At 27.8% G+C, this 23,836-nt stretch overlaps 1 protein-coding gene and 1 long non-coding RNA gene across 5 annotated transcripts; both read left to right on the top strand.

Annotated features, from left to right (window-relative positions):
• The first annotated feature begins 111 nt into the window (after positions 1-111).
• Positions 112-22,888, top strand: Vha100-1 (V-type ATPase subunit a family protein Vha100-1). 4 transcript variants are annotated; one of them, XM_069120568.1, is made up of 11 exons: positions 112-487; positions 2,586-2,891; positions 10,061-10,173; positions 19,740-19,866; positions 19,969-20,145; positions 20,519-20,731; positions 20,811-21,579; positions 21,655-21,887; positions 21,984-22,200; positions 22,280-22,451; positions 22,596-22,888. In XM_069120568.1, the coding sequence occupies exons 1-11, from the start codon at positions 371-373 to the stop codon at positions 22,696-22,698; spliced, it is 2,547 nt and encodes an 848-aa protein (XP_068976669.1). In that variant the 5' UTR covers positions 112-370; the 3' UTR covers positions 22,699-22,888. The 4 variants fall into 4 exon arrangements, with proteins under 4 accessions (XP_068976669.1, XP_068976671.1, XP_068976672.1 ...); XM_069120570.1 differs by having other exon boundaries at positions 10,088-10,173; XM_069120571.1 differs by lacking the exon at positions 10,061-10,173 and adding an exon at positions 11,179-11,231.
• On the top strand, positions 11,238-16,906 carry LOC138183540 (uncharacterized). Its single transcript, XR_011174071.1, has 2 exons — positions 11,238-13,195; positions 13,904-16,906. It is a non-coding gene; the product is annotated as an uncharacterized LOC138183540 (long non-coding RNA).
• Positions 22,889-23,836: the final 948 nt, after the last annotated feature.

Below are 23,836 nucleotides of genomic sequence, written 5' to 3' on the forward strand. Positions count from 1 at the left end.
ATTTTTTATAAGCATATTTTTTATAAGTCTCATGTTATAAGCAGTGGTTTCCTATCTTTCTAATTTCATTACTCTATGGATTGTCGCTAGTGTAGTTTCTGGGCGTTAACTAAAAATGCGAGTGGCAACGACAACATACCTTCAACTTGTGATTTATGCCTTACCTCGTGACTACCTTATTGATTACTTCTGTAATCGAAATCCGAAAGTTGGTGTTCTGTTAAATGTTCAGTGGATGCGGTCGCGTTTATAGCAGTGTGATTTCTTAGTAAATTTATCTTATTCCCTTCGGTTTTACTTAAAAGTTTCGTTTCCTATAACGCTCGAAATTATTTTAACCTAACAATATCGACTCTTATTAGAATCAAATATGGGATCGCTTTTTCGAAGCGAGCAGATGACCTTGTGTCAACTCTTTTTACAAAGTGAAGCAGCTTATGCCTGTGTCTCGGAACTCGGCGAACTTGGCCTTGTCCAATTTCGAGATGTAAGTTTTTTATTGTTGCCGTAATTATATTTCTGAGATTTCCGTATACCACTTCTGTGAAAAATGTTCAATTCTTAAATTAATGAACAATGAAAACATACACGTTGAATAAGATATTTAGCAAAGAATTAACATTTTGTTATAATAGAGAATTATTTCTTCCAATTCTTTTGTGAAAATATGCAGACTTCAGATTTTATGTTTTAAGCATTATACTATTATGTTACTAAGAATAGCATTTACAATGCATGCCACTTAATATAAAGAACTACAAATTTTGATATCAAAATCACAGAATTTGTATATGTGTATTGCATACATTTTATGTATGAATTTATATGTCACTTTTTCTTAGAAGAAAAAAGGAAGTTGATTTAAGTGGCTTTGTGTCACTAGTGTAATATTTCCCATTCCATGATAGGACTTGGAGACTATAAAGGAAGAATATGTACATATTTAGAGTTTCAAGAATTATATAAATGGAGATATTATTGTATTTATTGATGTTAAAGTGTAAGATCAAATTATTGAAGAAAGTTTATTGAAAAGCATAAAATATATTCATTTCAATAAAATGGATGTATTTCATTTTTTTGTTACTATGTCTATATATAAGTTCTAAAAGAATTAAATTGAAAATTAAGTTATTTCCTTTTCTTATGAGAAAAATATTTTTGCGAAATTTTACAAAAGAATGTAAAAAGTCGAGTTCTTAAGAAGGACCTGAAGCATGTCAGTCATGGATAACATTTTAGATAGTAGGAATAGTTATATTGTAATACAGGAATAAAAATTATATATAATTAATTCGTCATTTATTTGCATATTTGGTTATTGCTTATTAAAAATAACTGATTTAGGTTCATATAGGTATGCTGATCCAGCAAATTCAGGTTGTATGTTGTAATTACAAAGATATAATTTTTTTGTAAGCATCATATTTTTTCTGTTATTTGATAAAGTATTAATAAAATGTTTCATAAAATTTATGTGTGGGAATCTTTTGCATATTATGCTTAGTACAGTAATAAAAATAAATAAAGAGTGGACAAATACAATATTAAAAGAAAAGTCTTATAAATGATATATGTAGTACTTATGGTACAAATTCTTTTTTTTTTAACCGATTATCGATACAGTAGGAAATCGTGGAAGGTAATTGGAATCATAAACCTGATTACATACAATATAGCATAATTAACATAAATTATTAATAATTAATAAATAAAGTTAATAATTAAAAACAGAACAGAAAATCGGATAATTCTACATGAGTAATAAGTAAAAACAATCAATGCAAATTTGTACAAAGTTTCGTTTTCGAATAAGATTTGTCTGATAAAAGACTGGGTTATAAATTATACAAATAATATAGTATTACAGCTAAAGAGTATAGTATTATAAGATTACCTGCTTATTTCTATCTATATCTATATCTATGTTTGTAAATATTGACAGTGATATAATCTAAAAAAATACAGTAACTCTCTATATATTTTAATTATTTTTATTATTACGAATATTCTTGAAAGTGGATTTATCGTGTAGTGACTAATGTTTCATCCTATAAATTACGTAACGTTAAGCAACAATATCATTATATTTTTTTATTTCTTGCTACAAAAATGATTGTTTCGATAATATCATTTAATCGATAGGATTAGGAGATTAAAATGACGTCAAATACAAATCCAAACGGATTATTTCGAATTAAATAGAGACATTAATTGTACAACTTTTTACATTCTACTAGGCGAAATTTTTAATAATTTAAATGAAAAAGAAATTTATTGAAATATACAAGATATCTAGAAGTTATGGAACAAATCGTAGTGTGCTAATTCTTTATGCTAAAAAGATCGAAAAATCATAATTACAATCGAATTTGCTTTTGAGTCAAAATAAATGAATTTGATGCACACATACGAAGCTAGATATGTAGATATCGCATAGATCACATAGTATAAAAACTACTAATTTTTATGACACAACTAAAATTATGACTACTTTCTTGTACCAATTACATATTTAGTTTAAGCCTAACGAAATAACATTTGGAGTAGTTTCATATACTAATTTAATTATATGTTTTGTGCAGCTTAATCCCGATGTCAATGCTTTTCAACGAAAATTCGTTAATGAAGTGCGTCGTTGCGATGAAATGGAACGAAAACTACGATACTTGGAAAAAGAAATCAAAAAGGACGGTATACCAATGCTCGATACTGGGGAAAATCCAGAAGCTCCGCAACCCAGGGAAATGATAGATCTCGAAGCAACGTTTGAAAAATTAGAAAATGAATTACGGGAAGTTAATCAGAATGCGGAAACTCTGAAACGTAATTTCTTGGAACTGACTGAACTAAAGCATATACTTAGGAAAACGCAGGTTTTCTTCGATGAGGTAAGAACGCCTTTTTTAAAACTTATGCATAAAACACCGTAGCTTATAAATTATCTTAAATATGTAAGAAGTATTTTACATAGTATTGCATTTTTTCCTAACCTGCACGAGAAACAAATATATAAGAGAAACAAATATCACTATTTATGAAGTTCACTATACACACATATATATATATATATATATATATATATATATATATATATATATATATATATATATATATATATATATATATTATAATATACAGAAAGGGGCACGTAGTTTGGATTATTTCAATAATTTTGTAAATAATAACTTTCTTGGAAATTTTAATTCCAAGAGGATACATAATTTGAAGGGGACTCTATGACTACATTATTCAGTCCTTTCTAATCACTTAAACATACAAAATTTCAAGCATACTTTTAATTCTTCATCAAATATATTGCTTTTAATAAAGGATATAAGTAATGTTAATTGATATTGTAAATACATGACGATTCTGTGTTCTACTACATACTGCTATGGTTAAACATTAAATGTTTAACATGTCTGAAAATGAAGTGTTCAACATGAGTGAGTTTGTTTTGGCATTGTCCGCATCTCTTGTAATAAAAAGGCGTTTAATTTCAATTGAATAAACATGGATGGTTCTTGTAATTTTGAAAATTACAGTGATAACAAAAGGTCATATAATGGAACATGCGCTCCCTGTAGAATTATGTAACAATCGTGTGAACCAATTTCCGTTGAAATCATTATTTATGAAGTTATCGAACTGTTCGCAGTAGAGTGCTTCGTCTTGTATATTTATAAGAGATTTGAATAATGAATGAAAGAAAAATGTGATGGGTAATTTTATACGATAAAATAATATGAAGGTTAAGGTATAATATTAAGGTAAATGTTTAAAAGTTCAGACACAAAGTGTGTAAAATTCAGTAATCCATTAAATATCCTTGTCAATAGTGGATCCTTGTCGAATTATTGAATTTACAACGCTTTTTAACTGAACTTTTAAATATTTTTAACTAAAGCACGAAGTTTCAATCGCAATTCTATTGTCCCCGATTTTTACTTTATTGTGTATATATATAACTGTTTTTTAAATATTTTTCACTTATTGCACAATACTCTGTGTATGGATGTACAATTAATCGTAAAAAAATAGGGAAATTGAAGGTCCTTTATAATTAACTCATAATGGGGATAGCTTAGAGTTAGAATGGGCAAATTTTACTTTTAAAAGAATCTTTTTCTAATTATTCTAACTATCGCGATTGAAGCCATGGAATATTCAATTAGGACATTGGCGTGTGGTTCTATGTAAAAAGAATTTGGACAAAATTATTTCTAAAAAGAAGAGATAATATTTATCTAGTTATCTGTGACAATCGTCAAAATTATTTTCTAAATTAAAAGTGGTATTCGTGTATCCTATTTTTTGCAGTACATTAAGCACATATAAATTCATACTTTACTGTGCAACTGATGTTATCAAAAAGACACATCGGATACATGATACATTAATGATACATGAGAATAAAATGAACACAACGAGCATATAGATTTTATTATCTCAATTTTTTTTTCTGTCAAGGATGCGAAAAATTATCCTTCGTCCTTTTTCTTATTACAAAACGCTTCTGGTCATTAAAACATATATATTCTAAGCTGTTTTTTAAATGCCTTTTTCCACAAAAAAATATTAATTCACTTAATATATTTACTTCTTGACACCGAATAGTTTCTTAAAAATCGATATTCTAGAATTCATATATTAGCATATTTATTTATAAAAGTTTAAGCTTTATATTATACACACACATTAATGCTTACACATTAATTAGTTACACACTTCATACAAGATCGGCAATGAGATAATTTATTTAAAAAACACAATGAGTTTTGCCTTTTGTCTTTCGACACCATATGAAATATCACAATGCTTAAACTACTACCTTTTTGTTAATTTTTATAATTTATAATTTTTGTTATATACATATATATATAATTTAATTTGTCTAAATAATGTCTAGATAATATTTATAAACGTTTAGTATATTAATAAGTGGCAGTACTTTTGGTACGTATACAATTTTCTAGTATTTTAGTTCACATAAATGTAATGCTTCAACTGGTATAAATAACTCTGTGATCAAGCGTAATACGTGATATTGCATTACTACAATAAATAATATATAAATGTTATATAAATTTCGCTTATATATACCGCGCGTGCGATGACAATGCTTTGATTAAGAAAAACGGTAAATGGTTATTCGTTTAATAGCCTACTATTTATTTTACTACTCAGTATTTGAAATAATTATTTATAAAGTTTGATCTATAATACAAATTGATGTTTAACTTGCTACTAGTATTGGTCCAGTAATAAACTTCCGTAGATAAATATCCATATAAACAAATGCTTTCATGGTAATTTTTGCTGAAAAGTTTTATGGGTACAAATGTAAGAACAAAATTACTCATTAAATGAACGGTTCTTTAACGTATGCAATGGATTAAAGTGCATGATAATGAAAGTTGCGTAATTTGTGTTTGACATCAATATCATCTGTCGTAATTGCTTCGCAATTTTGTATAACGGAAACAAGATTATTTTACCAAATACAAAATAATAATCATAAAAATGAAATTCTAATGCTATGGACATGAAGCTGTTTTTGTTTTGTATTACTAATGGTACTATTGAGTGATTTTAGGACTATTAATGTGTTAGTGTTGCCAACTAACCAAATTGCAGAATTGCAAAGGACACAAGTCACCGTATAAGCCCTATCTCCCTAGTCCTTTATATTCCTATTATTTTCATAAGAAATTTACGAATTTCCAATATATTTTATCATTAATTGTTTTGTCAAACGTTTATGGTTGGTTACATAACATTCATTAAAAACATGTTGAGTCGGCACGAAATTTTTGAAGTTCCCGGGATTCTTATTCTTATAAGTTTTAAAATTAAGACGCCTTATTTTATGTGTGTGTGTATATATCTATATATATGCAGGATGCCCCTGAAGTATGTTGATTGCTTCTTTAAGGAGGATAGTAGAGCAAGCAAACCAAAATGAACAAATTTTTCAGTAATATTGCAATGTATTGATAAGAAGCTGTCAAATACGTCAATGTTTAGCATTAGTAACATTATGTGACGTACTGTGAAACAAGTGGTTTACACAGGCACAAGAGAAATTGTAAAACTCCTTGTAATTGCTAGTAAAACTTCTAATACACTGTAAATGTATTACTAGAAAATAATGTATTTATGAATTAATCTTGTTTACATACAAATCTCCTTAAAGGAGATAATCTTTCTCAGAGGAACTGTGTATCTTAATAGGGTAATTAATCATTTTTAATGAAATTAACATAGAATTTTAATATAAATTATTAATTTAAAAAATACTTTTTATTGCAAAAGATCTGTATGATATAATTTATGATGTAGCTAACTCTAACTATTAAATTTGTAATTTGTTATTTTCTTTATGTGTAATGACTTATATTGTAATCGGTTTCATTAATTTTAAAACTTAATACAAAATATATCCCATAGCCCATATATTCATAGCAATTTTATTATATATACCATTTAAAACGTAGAAAAAATTCAATTACAAAAAAAATTAATTTTATATTTATTAGACTTGTTTTGTATGTACAAAGTATATTGTATAATTGAAAGTACAATTACATTTTGTCAACAAATAATATTCTGTTTCTGTAATAGAAATCCTTCACTTGTATATACAATAAATAGTTTAATAATGTATATTAATTTCTGGTCAGAATTTGACGATATAAGTGAATCTTTATGTAGCATTATATTGTAGGTTTCCAACTTTTAATAGAGGGTATCAACTTGGTGCTTGGAATGTTGAACATTACAAACTAGCATGCATATGGGTAACTAGAGAATGACAATTTATTATATTTAAAAGTCCAAAATAATATCCTTATCTAATAATCTTCTTGCATGAAGCATGTGAATTATTGTAAATATTACATGTATATACAGAGTGTCAATTTGAAATGTGCATGTGAAAAAATTTTATAGGCAAAAATTTCCTATGGAAAAAGAAGGTAAACCTGTATAATTTTGCTAAAATATCTTCTTTTTCATCACAGAATGTTGAAACACAAATTTTACAGAAAAATTAAACGAGGTGCAGTTAAACAGTACATATGTATTAAAATATTTCTTATTGTTATAAATATCTCTTATTAAAAATATATTAAAATATGTCTTATTGTTACGCTCATTCAAATAATAAATAATTTCAATAAAGCAGCGATGGATGTACGAATAATGTATTTTATATTTAAAATCGACATATATATGTATATAATGTTTGGCAACCTTTGTTGTTATCTAAACGATGCATTTAATGGATTAAATATTGGGGAAACGATATAATGGAAAGCAGTTTCTTCTTAATTGCAAAAAGATTTAGAAAGATATACTTTTCTATAGAAAATAAATTTTACACATGCAATATCGCATGTGCAAAATATAATTATATTGTTCTTTTCAAATAGAGACGTATACTTACACCTCCTGTCATTTTGTGCATATAACAATTAAGATGATTTAAAGTAACAGCTACTACTGTTAAAGATGCCTAAATATTATTTTAGTACATTGTAAAGATTTCATATATATTTCATTTATTGTTTTCGTGCATATTATGATTTATGATCGTATATGTATTTTATAGAATTAAATGGTATTTGAGGTATTGTGCAACATCTCGGTCATTATGCTCAGCATCGTACTGGCAGTGTTCTAAATTCAATCAAATTCGTGGATAAACATTATCACTTATTGATATTAATTAAATTATTAAAATATTAAATATATTAATAACGTAAATTTAAAAGATGTTATTATTAGAAAGATACATATTATTAAAATATCACTTTACTCGTTATTACTAAATTTTATATAATGATTTATATTTCCTTTGTATATGTGGATTTTGTATATTGTATCGCGTATTTTCATTAGGTCAATTAACCCTTTCACTACTATGAACATAATGTTCGCATTTGCTAAAATAATTTTCAGTAAAACGTGAAGAAATATTCAAGATTATTTATATAAAAATATAAAACATGTAAAAAAAGGTATAAAAAATATTACATCTGTAACATTGTTAATTAGATAATTTAATATATAAACCAACAAAATTGCTATCAGAACAACTCTATTAAACGGAGTATGTGTATGCATTAATAGTATGCGTTTCATACTGCCATCTGTAGAATATACATCCTGTACGAAAATCAGTAGAATATGTGTCTTGTACAGACATTACACGTTCCGTACAGACATAAGTTCAATAGGCTATATAAGTAGAATATGTTTTTCGACACGAGTCGTAGCGAAAGGGTTAAGCATTCCATTATCTTCTATAAAAATTAATTGTACATTCGTTCGTCCTTAAAATTTCTGATGAAATTCTTTTATCATTTAGGGAAAATTGGCAGAATTGTTTGCGTTTTATGTCATCTCTTGTTGCATGTAATATAAATCTAAAATTTGTGTGATATAAAAACTTGCCAGAGGTTGAACATATATTTTTGTTCATACGTGTTAGGACATCTCTGGAAAAGTCATTAGGGAAGTATAAACATTTTAAAGAATTTATTATTATTCTATTTGAAATCATTGATTATAAGAAATCCATATATTCAATATTTTAGTTAAAAATCAACTATTTGTAAAATTATATAGTTTTCTTGTTCATGTACATAGATATCTCAACCTTCGTATTACTAGATATTCTATCGTAATTATTTTTATTTGTTGCAGTATATAATTTGACAACAATAAATATGAATTATTTAATAAATCAGATTCAGATTTTCGATAGACTTTTCAGAGTTTCCTATTTTGTCGTAACACCGTAACACTTAGAAATAATTTTTTTTTACACTAAATTTCCTGTTGTGTTTTGAATTGCTATGTCGCACGAATACAAAGTTTTGACCAATTAATCGTGAAAATGTGGCTTAATTAATAAGATCTTTAATAAGATCAACGGTGTCCTAATACTTATGAAAGTAATATATGTTGAATTTTTTCGGTATTTACCATGCCATAGGGTTTACACCTTATTATTTTTAGAGTTTATGAACGCGTATTATGTAACCTTAATCTCCATTTTGTAAGAGAATGTTTATATTAGTTGTTGATGCTGTTTGGTATTTTCCATCATATATTCTTGCAGTATTTCTAGAAATGCTATCGCAAAGGTCATAAAAATACTTTATTGTTGTTAGTAAAATGTTAGATTTCACTTCTTGTAGGTTTCGTATTTTCGTTATTACATATTGGCAGTCATTTGATATCGATGTTAACTAAATAAAAATCACTCATTCAAAATATCTTACGATCATCATCTTTATTATTTTACTTTGGTTTTATTATTTTGATACGTGTAATAAAACATACTTTCAGAGTTGTAATTATAAATATGTTTACTGAAATGGTAAATTATGACATGTGCCACTAAACTATATTTAAATTTATTTATTAGAATAATTTACATAGAGTACATATTTTGAGTATATAGTTCGCAATTTTTTTAAGGAGATTAAGGAGATGTTCTTGATTGATTTCAAGTATACTGTTGAACATTTTCTATTTGCTATGATTCAGTAGAATTGCTTCATCAACATCGATTAATTATTATTTTTCTTAGACAGTAAAAATAAAAAAATAATTATAAAAATAATAATACAGACGAAAATTCTTAATTCTAATTATACCATATAATTTGGTCAAGTAAAAATTAATACTACCATGACATATGGCTCTAAAGAGATTATTTTTGACACACAAAGTAACAAACTTTTTTACACATTTTAGCAAATACTATCCATCACAGTGATAAGTTCAATTTTTTTGACATCCTGTATTATATATAATATATACAAGAAGTACGAATTATTTTATATACTTAATTTTTTTTTATGAATTCTTAATTATCGATCATATTAGAGCATCCCAATTTTTATCCTATTAAAAAAAATTGAGAACCGCCATCCGTGTACAGAATGGTGAATTGAATAAGTATGTTAACAAATGGTTAAAAAGGAAAATAAAAAGAAATAACGGGAGATAGGGCAAAAGAGAGGTGACATGTGTCTGTTGCCAGGCTGAGCATGGAGGTGTCGTGTCGCAGATGGCAGACCCCAGCCGTGAGGAAGAACAAGTCACTCTCTTGGGTGAAGAGGGCCTCCGCGCTGGCGGCCAGGCTCTCAAGCTCGGGTAATTAAATGTGGTGTAAATTCGAATAATGTAGAGCGTGATGATTCGCAAAATTTCGCATAGCAAATATTAAGTACATACATTATGATTTATAGTGCAAGTAAAATTGTATACAGAGAGTTTTATTGGTTTTTTTATATTTTCGTTAATATCTCTGTCACTTTTTACGTAACTATAAACTTTCTCTTTTTTTTAAATTTTGTAATAATACGTTTCTCTCAAAATATTTTGCTTTTTTCAATTTTCATGTTTGTGAATCTTACTTTTTTTTAATTTGTTATTTTTTAAAGTTACTTTATAATAATCATATAATAATCATTCGTCTACTGTCTTATTAGCTTGGAGGTATATAAATAATACTGAAGATGTTGTGCACACGAATACAAGTTACTTTAAGTAAGCATTTATTGATTGTAATACTGACTTTTCGTAAGAACTATTCGCATAAATGTAAGTAACGGAGATATTAAAGTAGTTAGGGTAACTTAAAAATCTTGAACAATTCTAAATCGTTTCTTCTTAGAAGAATAATAACATTGCAGTATATTAACTCGTAATAAATTAATGAATTATACTATAAATACTACATGTTGGCCACCTAAATCACTCTAATAATTAAATGCAATAATCATTGTGGAAGGAACATAATCTTTAATTTGAAATTTGGAAAGAAATCCTTGCGTTCTACATTTGAGACACCAGTGACTAAAAATCATATTAGTACGACATAAATGTTCTATAGATTTATCTGTGATTTAAAACTCCTACTAAATTTTTTTATTTGTTTTTGAATTTTTGGAATATAAAACGAATAGTGACCGCTACAAATGAATTATTAAATCTATGGACACATTTGTACATATATTTTAATCGAGTTAGAATTTATTAATCCATAATCTGCAAATATTGCAGAGCTTTTCATCAATGTTGTCTGTGCTATTAGGCTATATATAAATCTAGATTTAAGTAGAAGGCATGATGCGTCAGTGTGTTCTGTGGTTACAGCACCTGTATACTACGGCAGACACCATAGGATCACACTATAGGAATCCCCTCAGGCAAGCTGTTATCAACCGTTATTTGCATTTGCAAATCTGTTTTGCTCAGTGTTTTTTTTGTCTGTAGTTACCTAAAATCCTTTAGCTCAGAAAGAGCACTAATATTACAGTCGTTAAAACATTTGCTAACAATAAGTCTTACAGAGACCACAATTAAAAGCACTATTAGCTTAAGAAAATACATATAAAAATTTATTATCAGTGGCAATATTCACGTGCTTGTTAATATAGGAGCATTTATTCGTTGCTTGAAAAAAATGTATTGATTTATGTTAAAGTGTTACGATAACAATTAATTTATTAATTATAAACTAAGAGATAGAGAATTATATGGTGTTGCATATTAAAATTTGAATCAAGTAGAGTCTAAAATGGAAATAAAATAGAAATGAAAGTTTGACTGATCTAGTATGACAGAACAGACAAATCAGTATTATTTTCAGAAATATTCAATGTTAATTTTTTGACCTTATAACATTTTTATTAATTTTCTCTTAAAATAAAGCGATGACCTGATCCGATTATCATTCGATAAAATCACCCTGTTTATGTATATGTTTAGTATGTGTGTAGTATATATATATACAGATACCGAATAATAAAAAATATATATATATATATGTGTGTGTATATATATTACGATACATTCATTTAGTTATATATGTACATGTTAAGTAATTTTAATTTAAATCTTGCACAAATTGAAATACGCTATATGTAAAATTGTAAATACATCTGCACATGTATATACTATGTCATTAATAATACTAACATCGTTTAAACTCTGCAAAAAGCATTGCTTCTGCCAAATATATACCCGGAATATCTAATACGAAGACTTATGTTTAATCGACGATATTTGATATCGATTTATTTAAGACTAATTCTGTATAAGACTTCATTCTTTTAATTGGTAATCAAAGGAAAGATAAAAAGCAACGAGATGTATTTATCGATTTTATTTAATATCATTTTTATAGATAAGTGCACAGCGAATTATTTTTTTCAAGCATCGAAATGTGAAATTGCCTTATTTTTACGGTTGCGTACATACAATAAATTGAAAAAATAAGCAGTAACGCTCCGTTAATATTAAAACATTCAGGTCCGATTTAAACAAGGAATTCGTAGCAAATTTTGAATCTTAAAATCTTTTTATCGTAGGCCAATAAAAAAAACAGAGAACAGAATCGTAGTAATTTCATTCTTAATATTCGAAATTAACTTTTGGACTGATTAAACTGATATAACATGACAATTGAATAAGACATAGCTGTACAATTTTTAATTAATTTTTATTTGAATATGTACTTCAAGTTTTACGTTTAGAAACTTTTCTTTTCTCTATACATTATACTATCAGTTTTTACAAAGTTACTTTTTGTAATCTATTATCTCAATTAGTAAGAATTGTTTATTTGCACTCCGTAGAAATGAGAGACAATTATAAAGATTATTGCTTTGGCGACTTTAAATGCTCTTTAAAGACAAATGCGACTGTTTGCTTAATTAAATAACATTCACTTATTTATCAAAGTCTCTAATTCTAAGATGTGTGTTAAATTGTTACTGAAACAAGTTAAGTTAAAAAATACACTATATAACAGTTGATACAGTTTGACGTTATTCACATGTAACATATGTATTTAAAAGTTGGTTAAAACACATTCAAACTGTATCGAATATTCTGGTAACGATAACAATACTGAAATAATATATGTGAGTCCATTCATTCATTATTTATTTAGCTTCAACGTGAATAACAGTAATGATGATAGTGTGGCCATGGGTATGTATAGATGCGTACGCTTACGCGCCTACACGAATATCAAAAAAAGAACCTTGATGGTTTCTCATTTGAGAATTCGATTTAAAAATACGAGTAAAATTAAGAGTCTGGCTCGCAACACCGTTATTTAAACATCCCAATCGATTACAGTTATTGTTGTTGGCAATAATTTAAGGTGAGTCGTAAATTCAACTGGTGTCAAATATTTATACTTCGTGATTTCAGATATGCTCAGTTTGAAATTGAGATTTAAACTGTATTAAATAGATTAATCTGTTCGTTGAAAATATTCATGCAATTTCAAGTAAATATTAATAACTATGTAACAGCAATGGTTTTATAATATCATAGGAGGAACCGTGAAGTATTTTAAAGTAAACGTTTAGTTGCTACTCATAATTTTCAATACTAAAGTCAATCCTGTATTTTTAATATTTTACGAAGATCGACAAAAATGTTTAAAGTTGATATTAATAATTAGTAGATCCGTTCTATATTCTCTATATCTTTTAATAAGACTTACGGTGAAGAGACAGAGTTTAGATACTCAAGCAAAGGCAACTTACGCTGCTATGTCGTGGTGGGAAAGTTATAGCTTTATTTAAAATTCTCATGAACACAAATAGTCATCAAATATTTGCCCAAATATTTATAAATTTATAAATGGCCAAAATATGTTTGGCCATTGTTCACATGCTTCAACTAGATTTTGTAATAACGAAAAAGCACTTTTTGTGTATACTGTTTGGTAACTTTTAACTTATTTAGTTCCTCACCTCTAGATACAGCTTTGTTACGAGTTTCTTATTTTAGTAATATTAAGCTTCTAGAAATATGTCTGACGTTTACTATTCTATCGTAGCTGTAGTTTTTACGCTTACAGATTGCCCCACCACAGAACTGCTACATTGCCATGTCTGACATATAGTATGTACTTCGTGTATATAGGCACATACATGGCTCTAAAAGTGAAATCTCACTTTGCTTGCCCTTCTATATTTAGACACAAAGCTCATCCTGTCGCACACTTTTTGGTATATGATTGAATTTACAACTCGTATCTCTTTAATATTCGTCTTTCATATATTTTAAAAATCTAAAATAGTAAGATCTAAATAGTAAACAAATTATATAAAATGTAAATGATATGAAGCTTATTATTTTAAAGCTCGTACGACACGTTAAATACATACAATTATATTTAAACCAAGTTTTGAATTCGAAATGCTACAAAAGGCTTTTATTAACCGGACAGTATAATAACAATATTTAATAATGCATTGTGGTTGAATGTTAAGGATGAAAAGATCAGTAAATTTTGTAGTTTCGTTATTCAAGCAATTATTTCAGCCAAAAGCATACAACACTAAGAGTAGAATTCGTGTAATTGCAAATCGATTTAGTTTATTTAAACGACTATTTATGTATTCTCGTATATAAATGCATGTATAAATGACAGTAAGTTTAGCTGTGTGGTTTCCAAAAAGAAGTAGTTCCAAATAGAACATTAATTAAAATAATTATAATTAATTTCATTTCATAACTTGAATCAGTTCGTTTCATAAATTCATCCTTATCCCTCGATCTACAAAGCGTCTGACCAGTTATGGACGATACTACTGTATATGTATATTCGCTTATCGTATATTATATGTGTATATGTCGGGAAGGGGTAAACTGGTAAGTAGTAAGCTTCTGATATGTTTGTGTTGCATGCTATGTATTGATTCTTATGATTATTGTTTATTCCTCGAAACCTAATCTAACAGCATTTAACAGGTAACAGAAACTTTTCTTTATCCAACCAAAACAGGCAGATCACTGTATTTATGCTATTGTATTACTCGCACCGTAGGTTATAAAACTTTCTGTTCAATTTTATACCTGCATTTGCTAAATGAAAATCATAACTACAAAGGAAACTATAAAACAAAAATAGTATATATATAAGACGACTCATTTTGATTTTTGTTACCCACTTTATGATTAACTTATTTTGAAGAATATATCGAAGGGTAACCAAAATATGAGTTTCAGAGTTTAAGGAAAGACTAAAATAAACGAGAACAATGATTTCTAAAAATAAATACGTTTCTAAATAAAAGTGTTGACCTGTATAAATGTAATGTATATTTTATCACGCCTAAATGAATTAAATTGGCATTGTGGTCGATTTCTAGAAACCTTCTAAATATATTTAGTTAAATCTAATATTACTTGAACTTTGAATGATATAACTACATAACTGAAATTATTTTCAAATTATTTATTGAATAAGAATCGCTGTGTACATGATATTTCTGTATTTCTTCTTTTTTTATTTTTGGTTGTCTTTCCCTTTCTTCTTTTCTTTTCTCTTTCTTCGTATATTCGCCCTACGACCTGGTTAATTCAATATTGAACCAACTGTTCTTGAAATTAATTCGAATGGGTTTTCGAATTCGTACTACCTACGTTACGTCATAAGTAAATACATATGATGTTTCTTACAGAGTACCATCGCAAAGTGATAATCGCTAATTTTTATGAAATTCGGATATAAAATGGTTTCTCAATAAAAATGATATTCACTCTTGAGGTTACGAAACCTATTTAGCATAATACTAAGCTAAACAATTCTCATTGAAGTAAAAGTTGGAAATTAGTGATTATTACTTGAAATTCCACTAATCCTTAGGCCATAAACAAGATTTATATAAATAAGATTACATTTCGTCACCATCACAAATAACATTTTTTTTTCCTTCAAGTTCCTATACAGGTCTAAAAAAAGAAATTTATGGACACATGATTCATTAATATATGTATTTAGGGAGTAACAATTACAATTAAATAAACAATATAATTCCATTTTACTCGATATTGACATTTATTCTAGAAAAAGAGAAGCAGGATCTTTTCAAAGTTCAGAATGGTATAGGAAGAGCAATTTATTTACAAAAAAGTTTTCAGATTTCATGAGAATTAACTTAATTATTTTTTTTTCTCTCTTCACATTTCCCACAAGTGTCGTAAAACTCTAATAAATAAAAATCATCTAATAAATACACGTAAGAATAGTTTACTACCTAATTTGACATAGTGCCATTGAAGACAAGAATTTACATTTACACAATTGAATACCTCATTGTGACAATAGAAAAGCAATAAAATATTGTTTATTACCTCAAGCGCACTATTATCATAAATATTTGCTTTTCTATTTATTTGATGTCTCGCGGTTTAATGATGCGACTGCGTTGAATTAACGAGGTCATTTTGTATTGATGGTGAATTAATAATTGATATTTAGCATAATTGATATTAACAGCTTCAATATATAATGTAACACTGTATAGTAATTCATATTTAGTTGAAAATATAACCGATTTAAGATATCTTTGTAACCTTAAAAATACTTCCTCTGGTCTTATTATAGAAGCAGTTACTATACATATCTCGCAATTTACTGGTACCCACCACTACAGACAAAGATTAAGAAATTGAAATTAATCTTTACGGTAGAATACACTACTAAAGTACACTACTATTAGTACACTACTAAGTAGAATGTATATTATGCTAAAAATCGGTCGTTATACATTTTAACAACTATATTATTTTATTCCTTATACAAGGGGAATAGGCTCGGAAATATTTATGTAGTATATGATATGATATGATAATGATTTATATAATATGATCAATATGATATTCATTTGAAGTGTAACATTATTATTAAAAAATGTATCGCGTGGTGAAAGAAATTATATTGTCTAAAACTGAACACATTCGATCTATCGCTTACTAATTGTAAGAAATATTAGTGCCTATTGCTGCTTAAAAAAATATATATATACATTCAAAGCAATTCCTTTTCTATTTCTGCAAAATTGGAACCAGTAAATTTCCTAAAATACGAGCCATTAAAGATATCTTTAATCTTATTCCTGCGTGTGTAAAACGTAAGAGAACTTACGCAACAACAATATGGCGTTGGAGCATTATAGTGATGTCTAGTGTGCTAATGTGGTTGTGTCTTGTCTGTTGTGTCGTCAGCAAGAGCACGCAGGCTTGAATCCTACCGAGTCCATGACACGTGCATTGATTAGTGATGATAATATCGCCCGCCAGACTGCCCTTGGTCCTGTCCAACTGGGGTACGTACTCCTACTAGTAAATCCTTCCCATATCGTTATTATATCCTTCTAAATTCATTCAATACGATTATATTAATAATTTTATCATTTTTAGAAACTTTTATATCTAGCACCGTTTTTTATCACAGAGTTTCCAATTGTATCTAGCAAATTTTAAACGGCTGTTTTATCCGCATAAGGTGTGCAGGATGAAGTCAGGGTGGGTGGTATGCAAACGATGAATAAACCGAAAATATGGAATAAAATGTTTTCTTGAACTCACATTCGATTTATCGAACGTGAACCACAATGATTTCTTTTAATTTTAGTTTGTAACTACTAGGCGATGAAAATATCATAATAAACAATAATTGCGAATTTTTTAACAATTCTGTACATAAACTTTTTCAAAACTGCAAAAGATTTACATTGTATTTTGAATAATTAAATTTGTTATCAAGATTGCTATTCCTCGAAGAGTAGCAAACTGTATATAAAAAAACTTCTGTATTTTTTACTTTCGAGTCATTTTTATACATAGAATTCCTACCTGCCCGGGTCATCCTGTATGTCGCAACCTAAACAACCTAAACATAATATCGTAAATGTTTTTGTTACTTTTGAAGTCGTGAAAAGAAAATTGGTTAACAATAACATCAAAGAAATAAGAGTAAAATTATATAGAAGATGCTTATTAAAAGTTCAGATTGTTTTAGCTACATTAAACATTTTTAAATAGCCAATAAATTTAAATATGTTATAGCGACTTGACGAGTAACAGGAATATTTAATTATGCAAATGGGACATTTTCTGTAATAGGCAAATGTAATTTGGTCAATTTTGCTCATGCATATACAAAATGATTATGGTCAGCATTTCCAGTTTCTGCAAAATCGTAAGAATTATAGAAACATTTGTTAATAATGATTTTATAGCTTTCAAGGAATTTTTACTATAACTTTAACAACTTTATGATGGTTTGAGTGTCTTTTTATGTGTGCGTAGAAGAGTTCTGTAATATGCATATACACTGTTTACGTAAATTCAACATGATTATGATCCAAAGTATCTTATTTCTTTTTTTTTCATCGTACACTTACAAACTATATAATATAATTACTAATACAAAAAAAAAACATAAAATAATATTGGAAAATATGAATTGAAGTACAAAACAGATGATCGTTGAAAAGTAAATCGATTTTCACGTGATGAATCAAATAAACTTGCACACTGTAATTTTTATACATGTGTGTTTATGTGTTTACTAGGATAAGTCATTTTTTTATACCGAAATCTTTTTCATTTTGTTCTTCAGAATTGTTTTAACCCATTAAATAATTTTTTTAATATTTGAGTTTGATCGGAGAATAAAAACATATACACCCTTAATATTTTACATGTAAAATTTTATGCATTCTATCAATACTTGTAAAAAGACTTTCAGCCATCTACAAATAAGAATCATCCATAGAGCTTATACATAAAACTTACTATTTTTCTTTAACACGATACCATTAAAAATTAGTTTTTGCATGTGAAGTATTTTACATTGTATTGTTTTATACTTCTCGAAATAAAACAACTTTCTTTAATATAATAGATTTCTGTCCCTTTTTTTAACAAAACACACTTTCTGTGCTCCCATAATGTGGTATTCAATTTTATCATTTCAATCATATGCATGTTGTTTTATTTCGACAGTATATACACACATCTAATTAGATTAAAGTTTAAATGATCATATTAAAACTTAATATGCAAACTAATCCTAATTTATTCAATAATATTATAATAAACGCTTACTAAAAGTCACCGCTATAAAACATATTTTTTCTTTCTTTTCGAATTTTCTTTCTTTTCTTTCTTTTTCGTCCGTGGTTATCACTTTTCATTTGGGCGCACCAAACTTCTTTATTTTGAAATCTCAAGCACATACAACATTGGATAAGATTATAAGTCATTCGTTTAGTACATTTTCATTGAACATATGCTACTATTGTTGTTGCTATCATTCTTATTACAATCATTATTCCCATTATTATCGTCATCCCTTCATCATGATGACATTATTATCACTATCATCATCATTTTTGTTGTTAGTTTTATTAACATTATATATACATGTATACATAATGCGTTTATTGAATTTTATTGTACTCGAAAATTATGATATATTCATATATGATGAATCGAGCAACGTTTATGACTAAAAAGAACCATGGCTACAAAGATCATCATTCTTCAACAATAATAAGGTTAAATAACAATTAATGAATTTAAGATATAAAAATATATAAACGATACAGGTTGAAAGTATAATATCTATAACGTAGTATATTAACCTTGGAAACTCATATAACTTGAGCAATATATGGCGGCATACGATATATGCATATACAAACGATTTTCAATGTAAATCGTTGATGTATATTATTATTACGTTCATGTTAAATTTAAGGTGTTTTAAAATATTTATACATACGCACAAACATACGTGTATAGTGTATATGTATAATTAATGGTGTCATGTCTTTATTTTCATTCATTTACAATTTTTCCGTGATACGCGTATCTTACTAAAATTATTCTTTAAATAGATTCGTGGCAGGAGTTATCCTACGAGAACGTATTCCAGCATTTGAACGTATGCTTTGGCGAGCATGCCGTGGTAATGTATTCCTGCGTCAAGCAGAGATTGAAACCCCTCTGGAAGATCCTTCAACGGTAGGTCTTCTCTTCTACATCCTTATGATATCGATTATCTTTAAAGATTTTTTAGCAAATGTAAAAATGTATTTAAAAAAATATATTGTTATGCTTTTTTAGGGAGATCAAGTCTTTAAGTCTGTATTCATCATATTCTTCCAAGGAGATCAATTGAAAACACGAGTTAAAAAGATTTGCGAAGGATTTAGAGCTACTTTATATCCTTGTCCCGAAGCACCCGCTGATCGTCGTGAGATGGCTATGGGAGTTATGACTCGAATTGAAGATTTAAATACAGTCAGTTACTTCCTTTTTTTAAATAATAAAAATATGCCAGAGTTAGCGCGATATTTATGAAAACATTGTTTATGATCTCACCGTCTATCTTGATTACAATAGATGATCAAAGTATTCCCTATATAGACTTCTATACAATTATACAATTTTAATTACAGCGAAATTTTACGCTATTTTGTTACTCTACAATTCTCCTTTCATTTTTATTAAACATTCTATTTACTTATCATTTCACATTTGGTGATACATATGAAGCTACTTCTGAAATTATGCGGAATAATCAAAATACAATATATATATATATATATATATATTAATTTATATTTGTGTTATGAAAACTAATCATATCTCTCTCTACCATAATACAATATAGGTTCTTGGACAAACTCAAGATCATCGACATCGTGTCCTAGTAGCCGCTGCAAAAAATATTAAGAATTGGTTTGTGAAAGTTCGCAAAATCAAAGCAATTTATCATACTTTAAATTTATTTAATTTGGATGTTACGCAAAAGTGTCTAATCGCTGAATGTTGGGTTCCTGTGCTAGACATTGAAACAATTCAATTAGCGTTGCGTCGTGGAACTGTAATTATTTATATATATTTTTTAAATAATGCCACATTGTCATTTTTAACTGAAAATTTCATAGAAATGTATATTTTAGGAACGAAGTGGAAGTTCTGTACCACCGATTTTAAATCGTATGGCAACGTTTGAAGATCCGCCTACTTATAATCGGACCAATAAATTTACCAAAGGTTTCCAAGCTCTGGTAGATGCATATGGAGTAGCTTCTTACAGAGAAATGAATCCATCTCCTTACACTATTATAACATTTCCATTCTTATTTGCTGTTATGTTTGGTGATACTGGGCATGGCTTAATTATGTTTCTCTTTGGTGGATGGATGGTATTAAAAGAAAAACCATTGGCTGCAAAAAAATCTGATAATGAAATTTGGAATATCTTCTTTGGTGGTCGATATATCATTTTTCTAATGGGCTTATTTTCAATGTATACTGGACTTATATACAATGACATATTTTCTAAATCATTAAATATCTTTGGGTCATATTGGAGAATCAATTATAATATTTCAACGATAGTCACAAATAAGGAGTTGCAATTGAATCCTAGTGATACAGAACAATATTTACAAATTCCATATCCTCTAGGAATGGATCCTGTGTGGCAATTAGCAGAAAATAAAATTATTTTTCTAAATTCATACAAAATGAAGATATCTATCATTTTTGGGGTCATACATATGTTGTTTGGTGTGATAATTGGTCTATGGAACCATATGTATTTCAGGAGACAGCTGAGCATAGTTTGTGAATTTGTCCCTCAGATTATTTTCCTAATATTTCTGTTCCTTTACATGGTATTGCTTATGTTTATTAAATGGATTAGCTATGGTCCTAATAGCGATAGTAAGTAATATGTTATATGTAATACAAACATATACTATAATATTATTATATTATGATACTTATTATTATTTTTAGACACAGATCCAGCACATGGACCTTTTTGTGCACCATCAGTATTAATTACATTTATTAACATGGTATTATTCAAGCCTGGTGTTGCACCAGCCAAAGAATGTAGCCCCTGGATGTACAGTGGGCAAAATGGATTCCAATCGTTCCTCGTTGTAGTAGCTGTTCTTTGCATTCCATGGATGTTATTGGCAAAACCTGTTTCAATGATGTACAATAGAAAGAAACAACATTATCAGGTTACATTTCAAATTCATCATAGGTATTTTAAATTCGTGTTTTTTATAATACATATAGATAAACTTTTCTTTTGTTCTCCCTTCTTTACACATTAGTTAAACAATCATGGTACAGAAAATGGTGACATAGAAGGTGCTGTTGATGCTATACAACCAGTAAGTGGAATTCCTCAAGGAGGTCACAAAGAAGAAGAGGAGGATATGAGTGAAGTATTTATTCATCAGGGCATTCATACCATTGAATACGTTCTTGGTAGTGTATCCCACACAGCATCCTATCTTCGTTTATGGGCCTTATCTCTCGCCCATGCACGTAAGTTTAAAAATTAATGTTTATTGTTCCATAATTTATAGCAGATATATTTTACTAGACATTTATTGATTATATATAGAATTATCAGAAGTATTGTGGAACATGGTAATGAGAAATGGGTTAACTCAAGAAGGTTGGTCAGGAGGTATCATTTTATGGGCTGTATTTGCATTTTGGGCTGTTTTAACTGTCGGCATTCTAGTTCTTATGGAAGGCTTATCAGCTTTCTTACATACACTTCGACTTCATTGGTATGTTGAAAAAAATGGTCGTTATATTTAAGAAATTTCTATATTACTATACTATATTATTCTTTAAGGATAATATAGAATACAAACTACCTTTTTAAATAAAATACATGTTTTTCTGACTAAAAATTCCATACTTTATTATAGGGTCGAATTTCAAAGCAAGTTTTATGCTGGACAAGGGTATGGCTTCCAACCATTCTCGTTTGAAATTATTTTGGATGCAGCCCAATCTACTGCAGAAGATTAAAGTATATTGCTTCACAATACAAAGTTTCACTTACTCCATATGCTATCAGTGGACTTGTTCTTCATAAGTATAGAAAACATAAAAGTAATAATATTATGACATTTTCATGTCAATAGAATTCTAACAAGTCTCTAAAGTGTTATCATGTTAATATTATGTTTAAATAAATTAAATAATTTTTATTCTGTAATCATGTTTCAAAATTTATTTAACGTACTATTTCTATTATGTGCAACAATAATTAAATTTATATTTAATCATATTTTTTCATTACATAATTAAAGATTGCTTGGAATGTTGTAATTTTCCAAAGAAACTTTCACTAGACGATGCTTATGGAATTTACAAAGATATAAATGGTATAAGCTATAACTGGATCTGAGGTAGAAAAAGCAGCTATAATTATATGCATATCGTGTATTTAGCTATTATTATAATTATACACATATATGTCATAAATTGTAACTTATATCATTTTATTATTGCATTCCTATCTGTTACGTAATAAAAAATGAACAGTATAAAAACTTTGTATTTAATTTATTGAAATAATATTTTCAGTACTTTGTAAATACATTACAAATACACACATTGTAATACAATACTTCTGTAATACAATTGCAATACATTGTAAATACACATACGCGTATACATAGATGTATAACATAATGAAATATCTGTATGTATATTGACACAGCTGCTATTATCAGCAGATTTCTTATACTGTAAACGTCAGATTGAATTCATATTAACAATTTACAATTGATTGTATATCACTTTCTATTCAAGTCTATTAGATTCTAAATCTATTATACCAATAACAAATTTTCTTTCAGGAAAAGACACTTTAATTTCTCAATTAAATCAAAATCTTTTTTTCGTGTCGTCAATGGAAAAGTTTGAAGAAGATTCTTCATAGGAATCTTACGAATCATCGTTTATTATATTTGAATTAGGACCATTGATTTGTTCTATTAAATCATCTTCAATCAAAGTGATATGTTGAACGAGGGTCGTGGCAAATTTCGATCGTGTTATACGAATCTTCCAATGTTGTAATACAAGTACTATGTTATTCAATGATTTCTTTAAAATGTCTTACTGGTAGCCATGATTGAAAACTCAGATATCAAAATTT

This window comes from Bombus flavifrons, chromosome 9, assembly GCF_040668555.2.
Source record: "Bombus flavifrons isolate JBK064 chromosome 9, iyBomFlav1_principal, whole genome shotgun sequence".
Taxonomy (NCBI): Eukaryota; Metazoa; Arthropoda; class Insecta; order Hymenoptera; family Apidae; genus Bombus; species Bombus flavifrons.